The 23,900-nt window shown below is 35.5% G+C and overlaps 1 protein-coding gene across 1 annotated transcript in view; it reads right to left on the reverse strand.

The window, feature by feature from the left end:
• Window positions 1-534: 534 nt before the first annotated feature.
• cdk19 (cyclin-dependent kinase 19) overlaps window positions 535-23,900 on the reverse strand; it is a 116,221-nt gene continuing 92,855 nt past the window's right edge. Inside the window, exons 10-13 of the mRNA XM_051655342.1 lie at window positions 22,946-23,043; window positions 22,490-22,568; window positions 18,777-18,986; window positions 535-13,518 (exon numbers count right to left, since the gene is read on the reverse strand). Of these exons, the coding sequence (XP_051511302.1) occupies window positions 13,405-13,518; window positions 18,777-18,986; window positions 22,490-22,568; window positions 22,946-23,043 (501 nt within the window). The 3' untranslated portion in view covers window positions 535-13,404. The remainder of the gene's footprint in view (window positions 13,519-18,776; window positions 18,987-22,489; window positions 22,569-22,945; window positions 23,044-23,900) is intronic.

Raw genomic sequence — 23,900 nt, forward strand, 5'->3', positions numbered from 1 at the left:
TTAAAGTCTAGATACAAGTTGAAAATATTTTGCAGAGAAAACTGGCTTCTTTTCTACTGAAGACTTGAAGACTGGAATTACTGTTAATTTTGCTGCTACATTACCCAGTATATTAGTTAACAATAAAGTGTTTCTTAATAAGCTAAACATTTATATTGAAATAATGTGTAGTTAGAGGTTTGTGTTTCTGTACATATAAGAGTACTCCCAATTAGTATTACACTGTGAAGTATATTCTAAAACAGCGACAACACTGGTAATGGATCGGAAGAGGAAAAGTGGCATCAGTGCGTCCCTAGTTGTCATGCAAATTGTAGTAATAAAAAGAAATGTGCTGCTTTATATGTCCACTGTTTCTGTCCTAAATACTGTTCAGCAAATGATGATTTATAACTTAAATGGCATTCCATATTCCAAATTCAAAAACTCTGCATGATATTCTATAATGACATGTCTGTGAAAATGTTATATACACAGCACAAAAGATATATATTGGCAACACATCATAAAGTTCATTGAAGAAACACACTTACATGAAGCAAAAGGGGATTTTATTACAATATAGAATATAAAATAAATATACATATTTTCCCTCATTTAACAGTCATTTGTACACTGAAAAAAGATAACATAGCTTGAAGCAACCAGAGGGTAAGAATGTATTGTTCGCTGCATTTGTTTTTACATACACACACACACACACACACACACACACAATCACAAAGAATTAATGTTGTGATGACAAACTCCCAAATCTGAAAATGCCACTACTCTGTTATGTACACAATACTCAAAAGAATATATACATTGCAACTCTACTGTCACAATTTGTAATATCAGTGGCAGATGACTACATGGACATAATGCAGTAATGCACCTTAAACTGGTGGAAAGGGTTAGATGGAAAGAAAAGACAGACGGACAGATAGATCATTTCAAGAGAGAATCCGGAGTTAGCTTTTGTTTACCTATTCTGTCATACTTCTAGAATTAACAATTTGAAGTACATTTCTAAGATGGACATATGATGTGATAATAAGTCTAGTTATGTAAGGGTGCGGGTCATTCACTAGACAGAAAATTTTCTAATTTACAGTAAAGAGCAGTGACATTTCATGAGCACCATCAATGTTGTCTGTCCAGTATCATGTTGGCTAAAATTACACGTGATCAGATATTGTTTATTCGACAGGCCTTGTGGCATAATACATGCAGCCTGTCTCTGTCTCACCTCTTTACAGAACAAGTATGCCATTTAATGTAAGTGTACTGTAACCACTGTGTTATTTAACGGCAAATAAAGTGCTGCTGCGTCTAAATATTTCAGGGGGATAATTCTATAATGGAAGATATTACAGGTACTTCACTGACTACTCTGATCCAGTGGCGTAGCCAAGGGTGGGCCCAAATTAGACTCAGACCCACCCAGAATATTAGAAATGATTTTTTGACTTCAAATATGTATTTATAAAACAGTTTAAAAATGCATAAATATTAATTTCTGAAAGTGTGAAAGATCTGTTTGAAGGTGCCACTTTTCTTTTGTTAAGGAAAATTTGGTAAAAAAAAAAACATTTGGGTGAAAACTTGGCCTATCTATTTTTATTGAGGCCCACCCAAAAGTAATTTCCTGGCTACACCCTTACTCTAATCAAACCCTACAAAGGGAGCAAGCTGTGAAATCCATAAAAAACAAGACTTGCACTGAAAAAGCATGCCAAAGTGATAAATATTATCATTTAAAAATATTAAGGTTTGAAATGAAAAAGACCAAAACATACAATGTTTCATCAGGGGCAAACTTTGAGGTTGCTATTCTTTAAATGCATATGTTTATATAAGAGTATAATCTTGCTTATTACTGTGTTATAAAAGCATTAAGTTTAGTGTCTAAACAAGCCTAAACAATAAAAACATCGACAAAAATATTCATAGCAAACACTTGTCATTTACCACTAATTAATTCAGCAATAACAGCGCAACAAATCATAACATGGCAATTGTTTCAAAATTCTGTACATTTAAAACCATTTTTAAAAACTTTCACAAAGAGCATTGTCATTGTAACAGGAAGAAACATTAATAGGACAATAATATACTGGCACTTCCTTCAAACCCTTCAAATCAATGTATGCCAATCATGAATCAAAATACAAAACAATTGTATTGTAAATACAAGCATGATGATTAAAAAATAAAAAATAAATATGCACACATTGTCCATGATCAGAGATGTTTCACACGATCAAATGTGGAAAGATAACTGACAGAAACAGAGAGCGAGAAAGACAAACAGCATAATGCTTGTAGTGTAAAGTGATTGTAGAGGGATGTAGAGCACACTCAACAGGCTGCACTGAACTACCAGGCTGCTCAAAAAGTGACTTGACTGAATGTGTCAGAAAGAAAGAAATGTCTCAGGCAAGCCTCTAACCAATATAACTATAGACAGACTAATATGATTTCTTCAGGTTGGGAACTAATGTAATTCCACTGTTGTATCACTGGGTTGAATTCAGTCAATTTCTCTTCCTGGCATTCCAATTCAAACTTCAATTCAACACACTGTGGGGTGTGGCTAATTCAATTCAAATTCACACTCATGGATTGAAAGGGAGCCAATTCTTTATTTGTGATTTTTGCCTGTTACTGCATTAGCATTTAAATGGAAATCAGACTCTGAATGTGGCCTACAAGCTCTACGAATCACTAGAAGCTGAAAAATATCTGACACTCAATCCTGCCACACTGTTGCATTGTGGATCATGGAGCTCAGCGCATTGTACTGCTTCTAATACTAATGTACAGCTACATCAACATATATATGTACAGTGCAGTGTTTTACAGCAGGAAAGAATGACTGAAATGATTTAGACAAATGGATAACTATGCCAAAAGATTTAGAGGGCAATAGATTAAGTGACAATACTAATTTGTCATACAGCTATATTGTTAGAGGCTAAATTAAAGCCAAATATGTTTCTACATATATTCAGAGATACAAACATTGTTGAAGAGCAATAAATTGGATTGTACTAAGTTAACATGTATATATACACAATATACTGTATGTGTGTACTATTTTACAGTCATTAATTATAATTTCAAAATAAGAATACAATAGACTATACAAAACTGTCTATACCTTATTCAATAAATCCATATTAGAATTACAGTTTGTAAAAGTAAAAATTTAAAATTGAGAAAAAACTTTGAGAAAATTCGGATCTTTGAGCTCCCATTTAAAATCTTACACAAGTGAAAGCTTTTCTGCTAGATATTTTGCATAGGAAGTGTGTATGACATTTTCTGTCCCACGCACCTCTACTGCATTGCAAGGCCAGTTTCACACCACACACATAAGCAGCGCGCATGTGGAGCTGTAGCATAACTGCAACTGCATGTTTCTGTATATTTCTCTATACGGTAAAAATAAAGAGATTTCTGGGTTTTCAATAATGGCCATACATTATCAAATGGTTATCGGAAGTAAGCTAATTATTACAAATTGAATTGAAATTGAATTCACATTCATTAACATCAATCTATTGCATTTGATTGAATGTAAATAAGAGGGCCCATATACACTATACATTCAAATGCTAATTAAACGACATGAAACCGAACCCAAATCACCAACTGCAACTATAAAATGTTTAAAGTAATATTCCGGGTTCAATTCAAGTTAAACTCAATCGACTGCATTTGTGGCATAATGTTGATTACCACAAAAATTAATTTAGACTCTTTCCTCCTTTAAAAAAAAAAAGCAAAAACACACTACCGTTCAAAAGTTTGGGGTCACTTGCCTGAAATGTTTCTCATGATCTTAAAAATCTTTTGATCTGAAGGCGTATGCTTAAATGTTTGAAAATAGTTTTGTAGACAAAAATATAATTGTGCCACCATATTAATTTATTTCATTATAAAACAAAAATTTAATTAAAAAAAAAAAAAAAAAACGTTTTTGAAATTGATGACTTGGACCAAATAATAAAGAAAAGCAGCCAATAAGTGCCCAACATAGATGGGAACTCCTTCAATACTGTTTAAAAAGCATCCCAGGGTGATACCTCAAGAAGTTGCTTGAGAAAATGTCAAGAGTACATGTCTGAAAATTCTAGACAAAGGGTGACTACTTTGAAGATGCTCAAATATAACACAGTTTTGATTTATTTTGGATTTTGTTTAGTCACAACATAATTCCCATAGTTCCATTTATGTTATTCCATAGTTTTGATGACTTTACTATTATTCTAAAATGTGAAAAAAATAAAGAATGAGTAAGTGTTTCAAAACTTTTGACCGGTAGTGTATGTGATACAGTAAAGGCAGCACACTCATGGCGAAGTGATTCTTTGTTTAGAGCTGTTGAGAGGAGCATTTAAATATGAGGACGCTCAAGACTACATGTAAAACATCAACTAATATAACATTAAAATGTGTTATCAATGACTCATTCTAGAATTAACATGAGTTCAGTAAAAAAGTCTGTTTTAATCACTCGATGATGATTTAAAGTAATTTATATGCTGTAGATAATGTGTAATTTGTAATGTTTACATTCTGAATTCATGGCGCTAATGTGCTTACACGCGATACATGGCCATAATATGTACCGATTACACTCTGTTATTGTTATTTACAATAACACTGCTACTACTGCAGAGATGGGTGTATAAAAGAGTGTTAATGGGTAGAACACAGACAAAAGAATGATGATTAGAGGCATATCTTCTGGCACATGTGTGAACGAGTGAATGGGCATTTAAAAGTATTTGAGTAGATTTGATTCCTTTTGTGGAGTAATTAAACAACAGTTAAATCACATGACATGTTCTTGGAAAATGTCTCTACGCGAACGATCGTACAGATGTAGGTAAGTTTGCACCAGTTCACTAATAACTCTGCACGCCGGTGTATTCATGTTAACTGATCTTAACTAATTGAATGGGAATTAGCCGTCGGACTCAAAGTAGGTGGATCTCCAGGTTATACTGATGACGTGGACCAATGGCAGTAAGAAGGTGTTTAGCAACTGGTAAGAAGTTTACATTAAAGTTTGCACTGGCGAGCTGTTACAAACCACTGAAACGAACTCAAAAACACCTTCGTTTTGGCCAGATTTTGTTCTAAATTACGTCACAAACGTTTAAAAAAAACCAGAATAATTTATGTAAGTGCTTTTATCAAATTATAAGCTTCACACATCTGCCTTTAACTTGTTAACGAGCGCCCCCTTGTTTTGAGCACAAGCCTAAAAAGGACATACTCAAAATACAATGTCTGCAGTCCATCCCCACATTGTATTACAGGCATAATTATCATCTCTTTTAAAAAGAGACACTTGAATGTTTGTTGTTAAAAAGTCAGAATGAATAAAAATCCCACCCACCTATAAAAGGTTTTTAACATTTATTTTTGATAAGAAATCTAAAACTGACTCAGTTAAAAAATCCCTTCAAAAGTGTTTGCTGATTAAAATAAATTCCTAAAAGGAATAAAACTGGCACAATCCAATAAAATATGTTTCATGGATAGTGGATTCTGACATGCGGTGCATAATGGTGGATCTTCATCTGATAATAAAAACATATGTGTCTAGAATGTCCTATTCGGCAACGGGTGTAAATGATCTGATCCCATTGATTACTGAAATTAAAAATACGTCTTTTGCCCACTACAGGGTTGATTTCATGCAATTTGTTTGCAATGCATTGATTCCATTCTGTTTGCCATTTGTTGATGATGTAAGAGATTATGGTGGGTTTCAGATCTGAGGGTGGTATGCAGCATTTTTAAAGATCTGTAGAAAGTGCTTCTTTAGCAGCCGAGTCTGCTTGTTCATTTCCTCGGATTCCACAATGGCCAGGCACCCAACAAAAGTAAATATTTAAATTCTGAGCCTCCAGAGCTGACAATTTGGCTAGCATCTTTACAAGAGCTGGGTGGTCATTTTTGAGTGATGCGAGCACTTGAAGACATGATTTTGAATCTGTTATATGAAGAAATTTCTCTGTTGTGTGGTCTTGGTGTGATCCAGAGCTTGAATAATAGGATTGGCCTCTGCTGTAAAAATGTAACTCTGATTGGAGATCCTTATTTCGCTTTTTTGGTGATTGATCTCAAATGCAGCCTACAAATAATCTCCAGACTTCGATCCGTCTGTATATATAAGTGTGTGTGATGGAAACATCTCTTTGATATCCAGGAGTTGTTCATTCAGGTGGGTTTCAGATTTTTTTTTTTTTTTTTTGAGATTCCAGGGTGGGATAAGTATGTCTGTCTGTATGTTTAAGTCAACTTTTATGTTTTCTAGATGGGATTTAAGAAAAATTGTTAGAAAAGCTCAAATTTATTGTAAAGTGATCAGCAAATTTTTCCATAACATATTTATATGAAATAATATATGACACTGACCTTCTTGATGCATAGAAACACAATGAAGCTAAGTCACAAGTCTGATAATGTTCTATTTCAAAGTTGAGAATGATAACTTTAAAACTCTTAGTTATATGAATCATTTTCCAAGACCATGTCTTGTGATTCTGGCCTCAAATAGCATTTGCCGTTAGCATTAGCGCCTAAATACAGAATAGTAAACATTATAAAATAAACATTATCTTGTGCATATATTTTACTTCCAATCATAATGGAGTTGTTATAGCAGTGTGTTTTAATGATCTCATGTGGATTCCAATCATATAATGAGGCAGAAAGCAGATTATTGGCAGTTGAAGATGATAGCAGGTGAACAGCTCTTCTGCAATTACAGCTACAGAACTGTCAATAATCATATGCAAATACCAGAGACTGCATGGAAATAATAGACAAACCATATATTTTTGTAATTGTCTATTTATTTACAATAAGTCTCAGCAGTCAACTGATTCGTTTTATGCTTAATACATCATTTATCCTACTATGGGATGCGATGGGGGAGTCCCTGTCATGTGGGCACTGAGGTATGCATGATGTCATATCTTCTTTATCTTGATCATATTTGGACAGAGAAATGAACTTGTGTCTCTTCTACCTTCGTGGAGGTTTGGAAATCACCATATGAAATTATTACAGCGTGTCAGCGGATCATATTGCTTAATTTAGTGGAAAATTGACAAATAATAATTCTTCATGAATTAATATGAGAATATATCATAAAAAATCATACATTTCCATAAATGTGCACACTGTTGGACTAAATGTTCTATTGGATGTTCTCTGAACCCTGTTAAGGACAACTCGTATGGAGATTACATCACTGAATAGTTATGTACCTCTTTATAACGGTTTCATTTTCATAACTCTTGCTTTGATAATTTGATATGTTGATATAAATTAAGAAATTACTCAGGCAGTAATATATCTATTGTGAAACATTGGCTAAATATCAAAGCTGAAGTATTAGACCTTTTTTATGGTGTATAGTTTGTCACGATTAAATAATGTTAATAACATACAGTTAATGCAAACAATACCGATCGTAATATCGCCAGTGATCCCTCCAAAAATGGACCCCATTCACTTCCAGTGTAAGTGCCTAACTGTAACCTTTTTTTTTTTTTAAAGAAAAGGAGGGACGATTTGAAATTAATTTTTGTGTTAATCAGCATTATGCCACAAATGCTGTCGATTGATCTTAACTTGTATTGAACCCGGAATATTCCTTTAAATCATCTGGATTCAGTCAGATTCACTGTAGTACCCAATAGTGTACCTGTCACTGCCCGAGAGGTGTCTTTTGTCATACAATGTGTGAGTAGTTCACTCCATTATTTTATGTTACTTCATAAAAGCCTGTATTACAAATAATTGTGTCGATAAAAATGTTTGTAGTGCATAAGTTCAGCGTGCTACAAGCAGCCAAAATAGGCAAAACTCCACTTGCAGCTACGCTCCGGAGCCCTGTTTATGCGGACAGTGTGAATGCTGTAACCTGCTTACATGTAGAGTGTAAAAAGGCCTAAGACATTTTTTCTCTCACATTTGAGTGAAATAAACATCTTTTGGAACTACTGTTATTCCTATCACTATTCCAGACAAGAGCGGGTGGGCACTTGCCCCACACCCCCTGGTTTGAAACGTAAAAATTAAGTAAACAATAATATGTATAGTATCTAATCATCTCGCTTTGATATGTGAAGAAAACCCATGACAGTATTCTCAATTATGGCCATGATTATACTTCTGATACCAAACACATGCTAAAGGAATCACCAAACAATGCTGTTTTTCGATTATAACCCAACAGTGTTTGGAAGGCTGTTGGTTTGTTTCACAAGAAATCCAAATCACATTGCAGGAAAACAAGGAACACGTAAATATGATCAAATATTGTGGAACAAAGGGGAGACTCGGGAGTATGACGGCAGCGCTCGATCATCACTGTGAGCTACACTTGTTCAGGGATCCGTTTTGTTGAAATCAACTGCCCAGACAGTGCTTTAAAAGCAATCCATGCTGGTCACTGTCAAATACAAAGTCTTTCAAACACAAGCCCTTCAGTGAAGGATAAAACACGAGCTGTTTGCAACTTGTGTATATTTTCTGAGTGCCGTTCATTCAGAGCTCATACGGTATATCCCCCCTGGTTTTGACAGGACTATAACTGAACGTCGATGAGCTGTTTCACTGAGCAAACAGAGATGACTTGCAGTTCTCTAACACATCAAAAAGTGTTTAAGGGATGGCTTGAAAGCACAAGTTTTCCAGCTTTGCCTGATGAGAGGAGTGAGTCAGTTGTCCTTCGATTCAGTGCTCTGAAAAACTCTCACTTATGCAGGTCTATAAATAAGTGTACTTCTTTAAAAGCAATAATGAAGAATAAACACCTTATAAAAGTCAAGCATTTAAAACACTAAAGAAACAGGAGATAAGAGGTAACAGTCACAGAAGCTGTTCTGCTAGCTGCCCCGGATAATGCAACACACAGGCATGCATGTAAATCCGAAAACGCACACACACAATCAGATTTAGGGCTTTCAGTCCTCACAAAAATCCTAAAACATGTTCTTCTGCAAAAGGGAAAGAGTAATCCTTTGCCTTGATCTTTGACAATCGATGTTATTTTGATTTAATGTTGTTGTAACTATTGCAAAAGCAGTCGCTCATATAAAAGAATTTGTGAGTGTTCAGTGGGGTCCAGAAGTCTGAGACCACATTGAAAATCTTTTTTTTTTTTGTTTTTATTGGATTATTATTATTTAAACCTGGAAACAGGTTTTTGACAAATTTAACACAAAGAAAAGCTACGATGTAAAATGAAAAAAAAAAGAAAAAGAATAATAATAAAATAAAAAAAAGAATTTCCAACTCTTTTCCAAATTATGTTCTAATCAAATGTAAGCAAAGTTGTAACTTTGACCATGTTAACTCATTTGTACAAAAGGTCTGATCAATTGAAGCACACAAGATGATCTTTTTAAGAATATAACATGCTCATCAGGTTCATGTCAGACCCAGTGCATGCTATCAATAAAGCAAAAGGGGGACATACAAAATACTGTCAATCCTAATGTTGTCATTTCTGGAAATATCATGTTGTCTAAATTAAACACTACTTGACATGTCAAGTTTTGGGCTCAAAACTGAAATATCTATGTTCCTCGAACTCATTTAGCTTAAAAATCTATAGACGTAAGATTTTATGTGTTAATAACTAAAACAATTGAGGACAAAATTGAGGCTATGGGAATAGGCCTACCCATAATCCCTTGCGTTTGAATTATTTAATGATGTTTCATTGGTCAAAGGGAACTTATGGGGGATTTAAATAGTTGTTATTAAGAATTTATTGAGGTTTTAGCTCTTTCGTAGTAATATTTATGTTGTGTTGTTGCAAATAGTTGTTCCTGTGACGTCACCATTAGAGTGATCTGTGTCCCTTTTGGTCAAGTTGGACCTGTTAACAGGGACTAAAAACGGTTCAAGGAATGAAACAAACTGAAAACTAACTACAATTTTTTTGCAGAATGTAACTGAAAATGGGAACAAAGTGATTTTCAATTGTTCTGGAGTGCAAACGTTATTTTTAAATGCTGGGAACCAGTCATAACTGGTTAATTTAGTTCCAGTAATTTTTTCATAAAACTAAAAGGCCAAAATGTTTATCACAGTAAATCTTTGGAACTACATCACCTCATGAAACATGTGCTTTGTTCCTGAAGGAAACTGAACATTTCTTTGCCTAATTTCCCATTGTGGATGAAGCATTCTGTGAATGAAGAACTTTTTAACAACTATATATAATTACTACATATACATGCACGATTAATCCAGATACAAGACAAACATTATTAGAGGTAAAAAGTACGTTTCTCAGTTGATTCCAAGTCTTCACTGAATTATTGTTAGATATGATGCATTAATATAGATTTGATGTCGTGTTTTGACCGAGAAGCAGATCTGTAATTAAATTATACTTAACTGTTAATTAACTGCTTGTTAAGCGTTCTATGCTGATAAATCAACCACACAATAAAAACATTTTATTGCTTATTTTCACTTATTTTGGGCTTGTTTTTCCAGACCAGGTTGCTTGTTTCTCTTGTGAGATCTGGCAACACTGCAACTGGTATTTCACACACCCCTTAGTACAGAGTACTGTCATTTTAAAAAGAACGTTATTAACCGTTCTTTTATTTTATTCTAACCAGTTACCTTTTGGAGACTGCGGAACTTCTGAACCGGAACGAAAAAATACAGTTTCTGCTCAGAACCGAAATGAAAAACATTTCGTTTTTAGTCCCTGCCTGTTAAAACAACCTCAGTTCTCCTTGTGCATGTGCAACTGAAGTACAGGTATATATGCATTTCTATAGGGAATTAAGTTTATTTAATGATTGACCTAGAATCCATTTTAATCTTTATTATTTAAGATGTGTTTCTGTATGACCTGAATTTGAGTCAATTCAACAAAAATTATTAAGTAGAAACAATATTTAAATAGCAAATCTGAATAAAGTCTTCTTGCATCTAGTTACCATAAAAAGTTATTTCTATATGAACACCAATTTAAGTGAACTTAATTACACAATTTTTGGAGTTGACATTACTCAAACTCAGTTAATAAAGTCAACTTATTAGGATTTTCAGTGTAAGAAATTCAGAAATTCATGTTACTTTTCAAATTGTTATGCTGATAATATAATTTGTAAAAAGCATTTAGTATTTAAATAGAAAATAATGCAAAATAGAAGCATTTTCACTACTAGCCTGAGACTTTTGGACCCAACTGTATATGTTTTGTGCAAAAAAACTAACAAATAATAATAATAATAATAATACAAAATAAAAATAACACCCGAAAAAACCAACTCATTTACACAACAAAAGGAGAAGTGTGTAGAAATGCTGTGGTGCATGTTAGCGATGAGAGGAGTTCTCCACTCACATGCTGAGTGCTGTCTCTCTCGATAAGTGCTCTTTGTTCATCAGTCTTTATAATATACAATATTATTGGTCTATCTATTTTACACAAATCCAGTCTCTGGTGGACTGTCTGCACATGGAGAGAGGAGGACGAAGATAAAAGATTTGGTTCCTGTACAATTGCTTAAAACCTGCAAGTGTCTGTGTTTGACCTGGTTCAGGTTTGTCAGGGTTGAAAACAGCCTCATATAGGGGCATCTCAGAAGAGCTTGAGATGAACAGACACTAACGGGTGGTAAAGTTAATAATTAGAGACACAACCAGTAATTAGGAAGCAGGTGTGTCATGAATTCTATTAGTGAGGCTGAATTTGTGAACTGTTTTAATAAGCCTACTGCCACTTCCTGTGTACCTTTGGTTTGAATGGGTGAATCTTACGAAAACATGTCTGGGATATATTTCAGTATATATTTTAATAATCACACTAGGACATATTGTGATTTTTATTTGATTAATTGTGCATTCAAACAATATTTCCTGACATTCTGCGTTTTATATCTAATGGCATTTTTATGACTGGATTCCGTGATACCGTCTGTGTTTTCTGAATACTACATGTGGTAACTGCAGAATAAACGGACTACAATCACTGAATTATTAAAAGTTAATTCATATCGCGAGGTGTAAAGGCCACATGACCATGCAACAACCTCGGGACGTGAATTCATTTTCAAAAATATCAGCGGTCCGACTGTCGTCACTGTATAAAGTTTACAACTTAAATATTTGTGTAGTTAACACAACAGCACTGTAGGAATGAAAATTCCGATTTTTTGCACTATATTAATACTTAAACTTCTGTAATTCCTCCAGATAAGCAGAGAAAGTACATGACTGGGCTTCATGCATGACAGTCATCCGTTGATGTTGTTTCACAATGTGCAGCCGCAGGCTGTGACAAAACGCTACCAATTTTTTGTATTTGACACGTGTCCCAAGTCCTGATCATTACCATGTTTTTGTACATGTAACATTACAACATTGTCATCACAGTGGTATTATGCTAAATATTTTCCAGGACAAATAATTATTTTCCAGGACATTTAGGTATTTTTATAATTTTCCATGACTTTTCAATGACTGGAAAACTTCATTGCAAAATTCCAGGTTTTCCAGGAGGCGTGAGAACCCTGAATCATTTTGCATGTTTGCTGAGAGAGTGTAATAACTGAAAGAGATCATTCAAGTCAAATGCAATAGTCAGCTTTATAAGCAGTTGTCAGTTTTTAGTTCATTGTGCAAGAACGCTATTTCGCCACCGCTGATTTTGACCACTTTGATTACAATGGCCTTTGATTACAAAGTGTGTCTTAGATGGGCGGGGTTTTGTAAAGAAGGGGCGTGTCTAATTCAGAGGACAATTCTGGTAAAAGTTTCAGATTGACTAACAGTGCTTACAACACCTTTAAACATAATATAACTTTGCATTTCTTTCTTTTGATTTTGGGGTGAAATATAAAACATGTTATTGACAGGTCTCGTGAGATTCACCCAAACAGCATTTGTTGGCAAATCATGTTGGGATTGATTTGGCTAATATTTGGTCTAAGGGTGGTAAAACCGGACTTGATGAAGAAGCTAACCCTTTAGACGATCATATGGTCTGGTTGGCATTTAAATGTATTGAGGTACTGTTGAGATAACTGAAGTGTTGATGGTAAATGTTTGGTCAACGGTTATGGCTTCAGTGCTTCAGAAGAGTGCTGATCAAAATGAAAAGTTTGTAGAGTTGTGCTTTGGTTGGACGTGACATTTTCAGAGAATTGTGGGAAGCCAGGCAGGGCTTTGTAAGGGGTTAAACTGCGGTTTGATAATTATAGGAGGCGGGTTGGGGTATTACAGGACAGACCCTTTAATAGACATTAGTCTATCATCCACAGGTAAGCATTTTCGTTTGAATGACAATGTTGACTTGCCTGGTTGATATGCGTGTGGTTACTATTTTGCTTGAGTACTTATGTGTGTATTTGAGTCTCAGTATCGGTGGGATTGGTGCGAGTGCTGAGATGAAGACGAGTATCCCATTGTGCTTTGCGACTGGGTGGAGCCTTGGACGTTGCTCTGGTAACCAAGCCGAGAGCTGGAGTGCTGAAACAAGACAAAAAGAGACAAATAACTGGATTATTACTGTGGAAATCAGGAAAAGCAAAGCACTTAGCATCATTTGACTAAGCTTGTTGTAATGCTAAAAGAGGTTATAATAGGATCAAATAAAAGCAAACTAAGATTTTGGATCTTAATTAGGGTCAATGAAATACTGACGAAAATGTTTGTAGACTATTGCGTAATGCATAATTTGCATCGTGAATACGCTGTTACACAAAAGAAAAAACAGCCCTACACGCACTGCAATATCCTAAACTGGCTAAAACATGGAAAATTAATACAGTAACAGTCTCTGAAGCATGAAGAATTCAGAATACAGTAGTCTAACTTTTAAAAAGTAGCTAATACTTAAGTATATTATATATATGCTATTATTAAATGACATGCTGGAATACTCGATTCTGATTAGTCAGTGGCGCCACCTAGCGGTCTGATATCTCTGAGTAACAACCGCACATCTGGGGATTAAGATGTATTAGACCGCTCATCCGGTCTGATAAATCTTTTCTACTTCTCGGATCACTGTGCGATCTTTACAAATAAGCTAATAAAATAATCTCAACTCAAATCAATGTTTCATGTCCATTTATTTATTTATTAGACAAGAAGTTTTGTAATAGGCTGAATATTGATGAGTCAGACGGTCATTTTTACAAAATAAACACCAATAGAAGTGGACTTATATTCTACACTAATAGAAGCGATATATTACTTCTCACATAATTACACAATTGCAACGTATATCAATCTTTATGTCCATTTATATATTAATTTGCTTAGTAGCTGTATAAAAAGTGGGATAATGTACAGTCAGCCAGTTGTTATCGCAAAATAAACCCCTTCAGGATGATACAAAGACCCCTTCACACCCTGTCTGGGTTTATTTTGTGATAACAACCGGCCGACTGTACATTATCCCTTACTTATTTCTGGAGCTCAGTTCTGTATGTAGCGCATCTTTTATATAGTACATGTGTTTAAATTAAGGCAGATACTATTTGCACCCATATTTAAATACTAACATACAGTATGGGCATAACAGCAGTGTTTCTATTGTGTTTATTTGGAGTCCCACAGATACACTACATTTAGTTTTTTTAGTTTTTTTTCCTTTTTCTCCCAATCTGGAATGCCCAATTCCCAATGTGCTTTTAATCCTCGTGGTGGCGTAGTGATTCACCTCAGTCTGGGTGGTGGAGGACGAATCTCAGTTGCCTCCGCGTCTGAGACCGTCAATCCGCGCATCTTAGCACGTTGCCATGGAAACATAGCGCGTGTGGAGGCTTCACGCCATCCACCACGGCATCCACGCTTAACTCACCACGCGCTCCACCGAGAGCGAGAACCACATTATAGCGACCACGAGGAGGTTACCCCATGTGACTCTACCCTCCCTAGCAACCAGGAAAATTTGGTTGCTTAGGAGACCTGGCTGGAGTCACTCAGCACACCCTGGATTCGAACTCGTGACTCCAGGGGTGGTAGTCAGCGTCAATACTCACTGAGTTACCCAGGCCCCCCTGATATGAACATTTGAACATTTGTCCCAATTTATGTAAAGCACATGATCAAACTCCCAACAGTTTTTTGACAGAAATAACAACAGAAAACTGAACAAAATCGTCACACTGTTTCTCCCCAATACTTATCAGGAATAAAATAACATTGTTTAAACAGTGAAAATAGTTGAACACAAGCTACGAATGTGAAAGGTTAATAAATGTGTATCAAGTGATGTTCACCGGCTGGAGGAATCACCCAAAAATGATTCGCTGATCGACCAAATTCTTTAAAATAATCGTCCGGATGCTTAAATTTCGGCCAAATGTGGGACATTGTGGCTATAATGAGACAGATGAGAAAGCAGGCAGCTGTACTAGCATACACTTGTATTTCTTTGGTAAGTAACCATGTAATAAGCACGATCCGCTCCCCTTTGGAGTTATGATCATGGTTTATTTTGCTATAAAAACGTCCGACTATACAATTACTTACATATTAAATACAGGCAGATGAAACATTAGAATTACATTCGTTACTTATCAGCATTACATCTTTCAATATAAGTTTCTTAGCAAAGCCTGAATCTTTGGTTCTCAGAAGAAATCATTTCATCCATGAATACAAAAATTCCAATCCAAACTTCCTTTCCACCCATTCCTAATGTTGGGATCCTTTAGAAGGCTATGCAGAGATGCAGTTTTTCCACAGCCAGGAACACAACAGCGTCTGGAGACCTAATTTTAATCTTTTCGCTGGTTAAAAGCAAACTACAGTTACAGTAGTACCACGTTCAGTGTTGCAGTATCCCAGATGATTACGTATGCTGTGGAGGCGGGGATTATGCATTGTGATGTCACAATGTAGACGATTTCAAAACGTACAATGACCTCTTATATGTCGAAATATCAAGGAAAATTTGATTCCTCATGTCATGACCCCCATAAAGGACATTTTAATCAAAAGACTGTATCTTGCACACAAAAAAATAAATAAATAAAAATTCTGTAAAAACAGACAAGTGGTACTTATTCAGAACTGGTTTGATTTTGTAAAAAAATACCAGGACTGAAAGATTTCCGTTACGTTTAGTTCAATTAAAGGTTCTTGAATGTTCATTTCTCCGCATCCCCAAAGAATGACTCTTCTAAATAAGTTGGAGCAGTTACTGACGCACTTACTGAAGCGCAAGTCATTTCTTTAGGCAGGTCCGATTCGAAGAAACCAAGAACTGTTATTGTGTTATGCTGTAAAAAAGTCTTGTGAGACATTTCATAGTAATCAGTGGTGTTATATAAAATAAATACATGAAAGGACCAATTAATTAATTAAGAGTGCAAGATGAGTCATAACATTTTTTGGTCTCCTAAATGAGCAAGACTGTACATTTCAAATGTGCATATCTGCTAAAGGTTAATTTTGTCTTTGTAATTAAACATTAAGGAGAACACTAATATATAGGTGACCTCGAAGATACCAGACATGAACTAAAAGCCAAAACTTCAATTCTGATTTGATGGTGTCTTTAAAAATATATGCTATCTGGTAAGAAACTAACTGAAAGATTTCCAAGGAAGCTCCTTTATATTGTAAGGGTTCACAAGGCTAAGACACACATCAGAGGGTAGCAAAAGGAGTTCATCTGAAGAACTGCACAAAAGAAAACTCTTCAGTTTTTCTCAGGAATCAAAGACAAGAATGAATGACATAAACATGTTTGATACACAGAATATGTCTCTCTATGTGTATGGATATGTAAAAATCTGAATAGTGCCAACAACAGAATAATGAAACACTAAAGGCATGGTGAATTGAATAAACGATCTAATTCTTTTCACTCAAATTGCTATGCTGATGATATGATGCTAAAAAAAACAAACCCCCCAAAAGCATCTGTTTGTAAATAATTGTCTGTGACATTATTCAGGTGTAAATTATCATCCACACTGCTGAAGAAAGACATAATCTGTGTTTTCTAGTGATACCTGTTACTTTTCTCAGTGCAGATCAGGATGGACGAATCACAGTCATTTGTTATTATTGGAAGATTCCTTAAAGGATTATTTTCTCATTTTATAGAGATTTTATGTGCATGTCATATTGGAAAAAATTAACAAATGAAACAATAAGTAATAGGTTTAAATAATTATAATTTTAGTGTTCTAATGCATACCTGCCAACATCGGGGGGTGGGGGGGGGTAAGATATTGCCACTGTAGGGAGTAGGTGCACTACGCAGACTGCATAATATGCGTATAGGGAGCGGCATTACCAGTCAGTCATAATACACATAAGATGAAAAATACCAAGAAATTGACCATGAATTGACCTTTCTTATATACTGAGAATTTTCCAGATCCATGACTTATACAAAATATAATTATTTCTATTTCTTCGATTATTTATCTTCTTTATAATATGTATACATCAGTTTATACAGTTTATTTTTATTTACTTTATTTATTTATTTTTCTTCACCTGTACTTCTTGTTTTTATGACTGATTGTGTTCATACATTGTTGGATCTGTGAAATTTTGTACATCTTATTGAACATTTATATTGAACCCAGTTTTGCAATAAAAAAAAATTAACTGGAGCAGATTCACTAAACAGCTGCGCCACTTATGGCGATCGATTTTAGCAGGCACAATCAGCACTGAGCGCTGCGTCTCAAGTATTTAAATGAAGTCACTGTCATTCCTTTTCCGTACGCCTCCTTTCTTTGTAAATTATGCTCATTGTAGATTGCGCTTCATTCACAAAAATTGTCTGCCGCAATTTAGTTTGTGCTATAACCGCCAAATCAAAGTAAGCGGCAAAATGAATTTTATTTAAAAGAGATGTTTGTGAACATTTTCAACTGATCATATCAGCAGTAATTAATCAAATAATCATCAAATGATGAAGAAGACTGTTATAACCTGGCATATATCCAGATTGTCGTCAAGCTCACGTTCCTCATGTTTAAGAGATGATCCAGGTGTTTGGATCAAAGTGATGCTGTACAGTCCCGGCAGCGTGTCTGCGGCATCCTCCGCTATATAGCACGCAGAATCAGACTGCAAATTGCGTTCAGCAGCGATTTTGTGGGCGCGTTTCCGTTGCCATTGCCTTATCAGCAAAATTTTATTTGATTTTATGCATTACACTGCTGCCACATGAATGGCTGATTAGATAATCGCATGAATACGTAGATGTACAGGTGTATCTAATAAAGTGCTCAGTGACTGTAAACAAATATGTCCTTAAAATCACAGACATGTCTTAATTAAAAAAAAAAATAAATAAATAAAAAACCCCATTGTGGTTGGCGCAAAACGTTTATCCATGTAGCAAGTGAACCCGAATTTTATGCAGGTTGGATTGTGTCTTCTTTTACCTAGTATACATTTATTCATGGTTTTCAAGGATGAGGACATCACACAACATGGCCATGCTAACATCTGTCTAATTTAGTGTTTGACTGGATGCACTGCCTGACGTCAACAACAAAAGATGTGGGAAGCGTTTTCTCCTCCCTTTTATAAAATGATAAGCCTATTTATTTTGTTATCCTAACTACGCATGATTATTTGGTTAGCTGATTTGTATTATTTGTGTTAAGCACAGTTTTTCTCTGCTGTCCATGACCCTATCAGAACAGGCATTATTGGGTTGTAAGGCATCAGTTAAGAATCACTGCAATAGAGGAAACAGTTATTAATGAGTGTCTTTTACTTCTGAAGCTCCTTTCTCTCACCTGGTAGTCTGTTTGAAGAACACTAGTTCCTGAGGTACGTGGTTTTTTGTTAGGGGGCCCCTGGTCCTGTCCATGCTGCATGGAGGGGCCCGTGTTGGCCCCTGCGGTGCCTGACGTGCCGTTTGTCTGCGCTGAGCTCTGCTGGGATGGAGCCTGCTGTGTCTGTGTTTGCGTCTGCGCAGCTGTCTGCTGGTGCTGCTGGGCCTGATTCTAAAGAAGAGACACAATGGAAATGCTGATATTACTTAAGGTTCATTCATCCCACTGGAAATCAAATGGAGGGTCAAGTTGAGAGCATTGCATTGCGGGTTGCTTATCCAACTTTTCCTCCATAAATGTCATTACAATCAAACCTCATTACTACTACACACAATGTCAAAAATCCACACCATCACACATTATAACAAAATCCACTGGAAGGTTGATCAAGGCCATATCATTATTTCAGCACATGTGATAAATGTTTTAATATTGATGAAATGCAGTTGGAATAAGTTTGGAATTGTTTGTGTTGTTGAATAACAAGCATAAAGTGGCGTAAGTGTACAGTACTTTAGGTTTCTTTGGATAATAGCTAAATGACTACTTGCTTAACGCACATCAGTGATTTCACAGCATTTAGCTCAGCAAAACTTTGAGGGCCTGCTGGTTTCATTGTTTACTCGCACACACTGTCTGCATTGGTTTAATACCCAATTCACTAAAGGAATAATGCCAAAAATCTGTGCTGAACACAGTTTTCACGGCACAATTCCTTGTGTTGCTGGTCAATTTTGAGTTCTGTGGAGGATACAGCCGACTTATATGACCTGGCATCCTTTACTAAGTCTGTAGAGCATCGTTCCACTACTGTGATCAGGCATCTGAATCGGCTCTTTGAAAATGCAGAAAATGCGCTTGACTGCACCACACGTCTGGACATCTGTCAAATTATGATGCTGTTCACCATCATTTGATTATTTAATTGCTGCCTTGATCAACAGAACTTGTAGAAAAACATCTATTATAAATAACATTTTGTTTAAAACCTACATTGCGTGGGCAAAGAAAATGGAGCTGACCTTGGTACTCATGTTAGGTGTAGGGCTAAGTATTACAGCCATACCCTATGTCTTATCCAATTTTCGTGCCAGGTGGCAACTGGCCGTGGATGGAAGTGCTCATGCAAGTGATTTGCCATTACATCAATATGATTAATTATACTTACATTCTCTTTACAGTGTGTGCATAATTATTAGGCAAGTCAGTATTCTTATCATATATTATTTCCAAGCATATTTTTCCAATTCCAAACCATATCAAATTAAATAGTTACTAAGTACAAATATTTTCTAGTGCTTTTTAATTCTTAATGAGGGAGGGTGTGGCTTAAAGCGACTCACACCCTGTATTCAGATGTACATTATTATAAGGCAGCTTTCTAAGTAGAGGTTGAATGGGCCAAAAAAGAGATCTTAAAATTATAAGAATCCTATCAGAAGGATGCAACACTCTTGAAATTTCCATCCTATTGAGGTGTGACCACCAGATAATGAAATACTTTGTTAATAATAAGAAGGCACGTCCTCAAATTAATAAGAATTGCAAGCTGAAGCATCAAGATTGGGCCAGGAAATACAGGAAGGTTTTATGGACAGATGTGATGAGAGGGGCTCTTGAAGGACCAGACGTGTGGAAACATAGCTGGATCTTCAATGCACACATGATATGGGTTCGGGTCAGGTGCCAGCAGGTTGGGGAGAGGTAATGATGTGGACCTTTTCGGACTGCAGATGGACAGAAAATCAACTCTTAAAAACTACTGCCAGTTTCTGAAAGCCTCTTTCTTCAAACACTGGTACAAGAAGAATCCAACCATATTCAAGACGACCATGATCTTCATGCAGGATAAGGTGGTTTAATTTGAAGGTCAGTGGAGAAAAAAAAGCTGCCTAATATTTGTGCACACTAATGATTGAGAAAATTGCTGCAACTCCCCTGAGAAATGCAACTCTCACTTTTTCTTTGTTAAATATTCAGTTTTGGTACAAAATAAGGTTTCAGGAATCACTGACAGCATTGCATCTATTTAACAGTTAAATTAGTAATGAGAAACACTAACTGCCTAATAATTCTGCAGGCAGTGTAATTTAATGAAGCCTACATCAAATTAGTCCTAACGAGCATCACCTTTTCCATGTGTTATAAAAAGCATGTCATTGAGGTAAACATGACAATCAAGAAGAACACAGTCACTGTACAAAACAACGGAAGACACAAGTGGTCTATTTTTGGACGATCTTCTGGGGCTTTCAGACTGGGGTCCGTGTAAAGAAAAAAAAAGTACAAATGATGACATTATTTGACATTATTACCGTTTCATTTTGAAATCCTTAATCACAATTATTTTTACAGCCACAGCAAGAAATAAAAACAGAAATAAAAATAAATGTTATTTCATTTCTTAGGAAAAAATTCATATTCGTAAAAAATAAGGGTTGTAATTCACCATTCTCTGTGAAAAGCTTTAAAAGCAATATTTACTGTTGTTATTATATACTTATTTTATTAAGCTGTTTTCACAACAAATGTAAATATTTCAAATAAAATATTTTAATTCTAGATTTTTTTTTATTAAACTGATGAACAACTAACCTCGCACACCTGAGGAGTGATTGATAGGTGCGTCAGCAAATGCCTGATGAAGGTTGAGTGACCGAAACGTTGCTTAATACATTTTGACACTCTTTGCAAGCTAGGATAGTGTGTGGGATTTCTTCTAGTAAATTGCAAAATGTTTCTCTTCTGGTTTATGTATACATCTACAGTAACGTTACTCCAGCATAAAAAAAAAGATCTGCTGTCAATTTAAGTAAATATGTTATTAGTGATAATATTTTAATAATGTCTTTTGGCTTTAATATAATGATAATATAAAAGCCAATTATTTCATTTAGCACACAAGAAGTCTTAATAATATCATGTTTACTAGTTTTGTCACACAGGGGTAAAATTTAATAGTGCAAATAGCTTCTGGTTAAACTGGATGTCCTTTCTATATCCTCCTAACCCACAGACACTGCAGTTACAAGCACATTATAAGTTCCTAATGGCACTAAATGTTAAAGTAAATACTGGCTCACTCCAGCATTGCAGTGGTGAGATGATTGTTTCATGCTGTTTGTGCATGGATACATTTCACCCTTCACTACCCAAGTGCACAGCTCAGCAACACTGTAATTTAAGCTGTTCTCTCGGCTCATGCCTCTGTCCTTCCTTCAGCTAGTTCCAACTGGAATGATTAAAGGAATAGTTCACACAAAAATTCTGACATTATTTACCTATTCTCATACCTTTAGATTACATATAGGGTCTACATATGAAATGAGTAATAAAGGAATATTAATCAAACAATAATAGAGGAATAAAATACATTTGAGTGTGGAATGCTGTGCGTAATTAAAAGAAAGCTCCTATCACTTGAAGTTGTGAGCTATGCAACAAAGAGAGTTGATCTGCCCTGCTATAGCTAAAAATGTAATATTTTGAATATATTATCCCACTCTAATAAATGAACACAATTGTTTTTGTAGTATATTTTACTTCTAATTTTTCCTCAAATCCCCTGTTGGACAGATCGGGCTCCACCACAGGCTGTATCTTTGACACCCCTGGTTTACATTATAAGTAGGAAACCTTGAATGATTGCAGGTGTCTAAATCAGGCACGGTTACCTTCTCTGTCTTCTCCTCTGGTTCATCTTCATTCAGGAACTCTCGTTTGGGGTAGGGAATCTGACATCCTGCAAATACACTGAAACAAACACCAAAGACAACATTACATCTCTTATAAAGGAGCTGTCACTGTGTTTCTATTACAAATCTGCAAAATCCACTATTTACTTTAATGCCACAACATACAATGACATTCTAGAGCAAAGGTTCTCAACCTTTTTTTTGATGAACGCCCCCCTACTTCATTCCCTTAACCGAGGATCTTAAATATTTAGTATACATTGCTATAACATTTCTTTGTTTTAAAAATCCTAAAACGTTCTTTTTATTTAAAGGTTCAAATCTGACTCCAAAATTATGGATCCCAGATGTTCAGTGTGGTCTTGTTTACATGTGTTACACTGTAAATGTGTTTGTGTGTGAGTGAGAGATGTGTATGAGATATTTGGTTCTTACTCAGATGTGGGTAAAGGGTCCTCCAGAAAATAAGGGTCCTGCAGTGCCTGCTCAGAAGTGATTCTTTTAGTGGGGTCCATTGTGAGCAACTTCTGGAGCTACAGTAGAAAAATTAATTACTCTTAAACATCCATCTTCACATCAGAGAGCTCACCGCTGCTGCACTACAAAACCCAACTTATAAAAGATTAAAAACATAGAAGAAAGCAGTAAGTCACGTTACAGTGCTTTTATCATAGTGGTTATTACAGATATTAATAATGACCATCACAAGAAAAAAGAAAAAAACAGTTCTTCCACCAAGTAATTTAGTTAACTGGTCGAACTTTGGGCTGTTTATGTTTACCAAGTAATGCACCCATCAAAGATCATTCTATGAGCGAATGACTTACACATGAACATAGAATTCAACAGATGTGGGGGTTATAAGTGTATGCATTTATCTGCTATTTTACGGCAGTTATAGAACCTGTTAAACTCTGATACATTTTTGGACGACCACCCGCAAATTTTTACACTCAAATTTAAAAGCTCACCATTCACACATACTGTGGACTAAATGCAAAAAAATTGGTCTAATTTTTTCAGAAATCCCCCCAAATAAAAAAAAAGCTCCAATTATTCATAAATAAAGTTGTATGTGTTTCTAATCTTATGATAAACAGAAAGTTTTTTTGTTGTTGTCCTAACTCTATAAACATGTCATTCTGGTTCTGTTCACCCTAGCTCATGTTGAAAAGTCTCATTTTATTCCACTAGATGGCAGCAAGCACTAGAAAAAAAGATTTTTTTCTCTATCACATTCCATCACAAAATACAGATCTGAAATGTAGGTGGCGCTCTAACGCATTTTAGCCCTCACAGATGTGCTTGTCCATAGACATTCAGTCTAATTTTCAGTTTATGCACCACTCCAATTGTTTAATCGAATATCTCGGCCTCTGAGTGGACTAGA

Source organism: Myxocyprinus asiaticus, chromosome 25 (assembly GCF_019703515.2).
Source record: "Myxocyprinus asiaticus isolate MX2 ecotype Aquarium Trade chromosome 25, UBuf_Myxa_2, whole genome shotgun sequence".
Lineage (NCBI taxonomy): Eukaryota > Metazoa > Chordata > Actinopteri > Cypriniformes > Catostomidae > Myxocyprinus > Myxocyprinus asiaticus.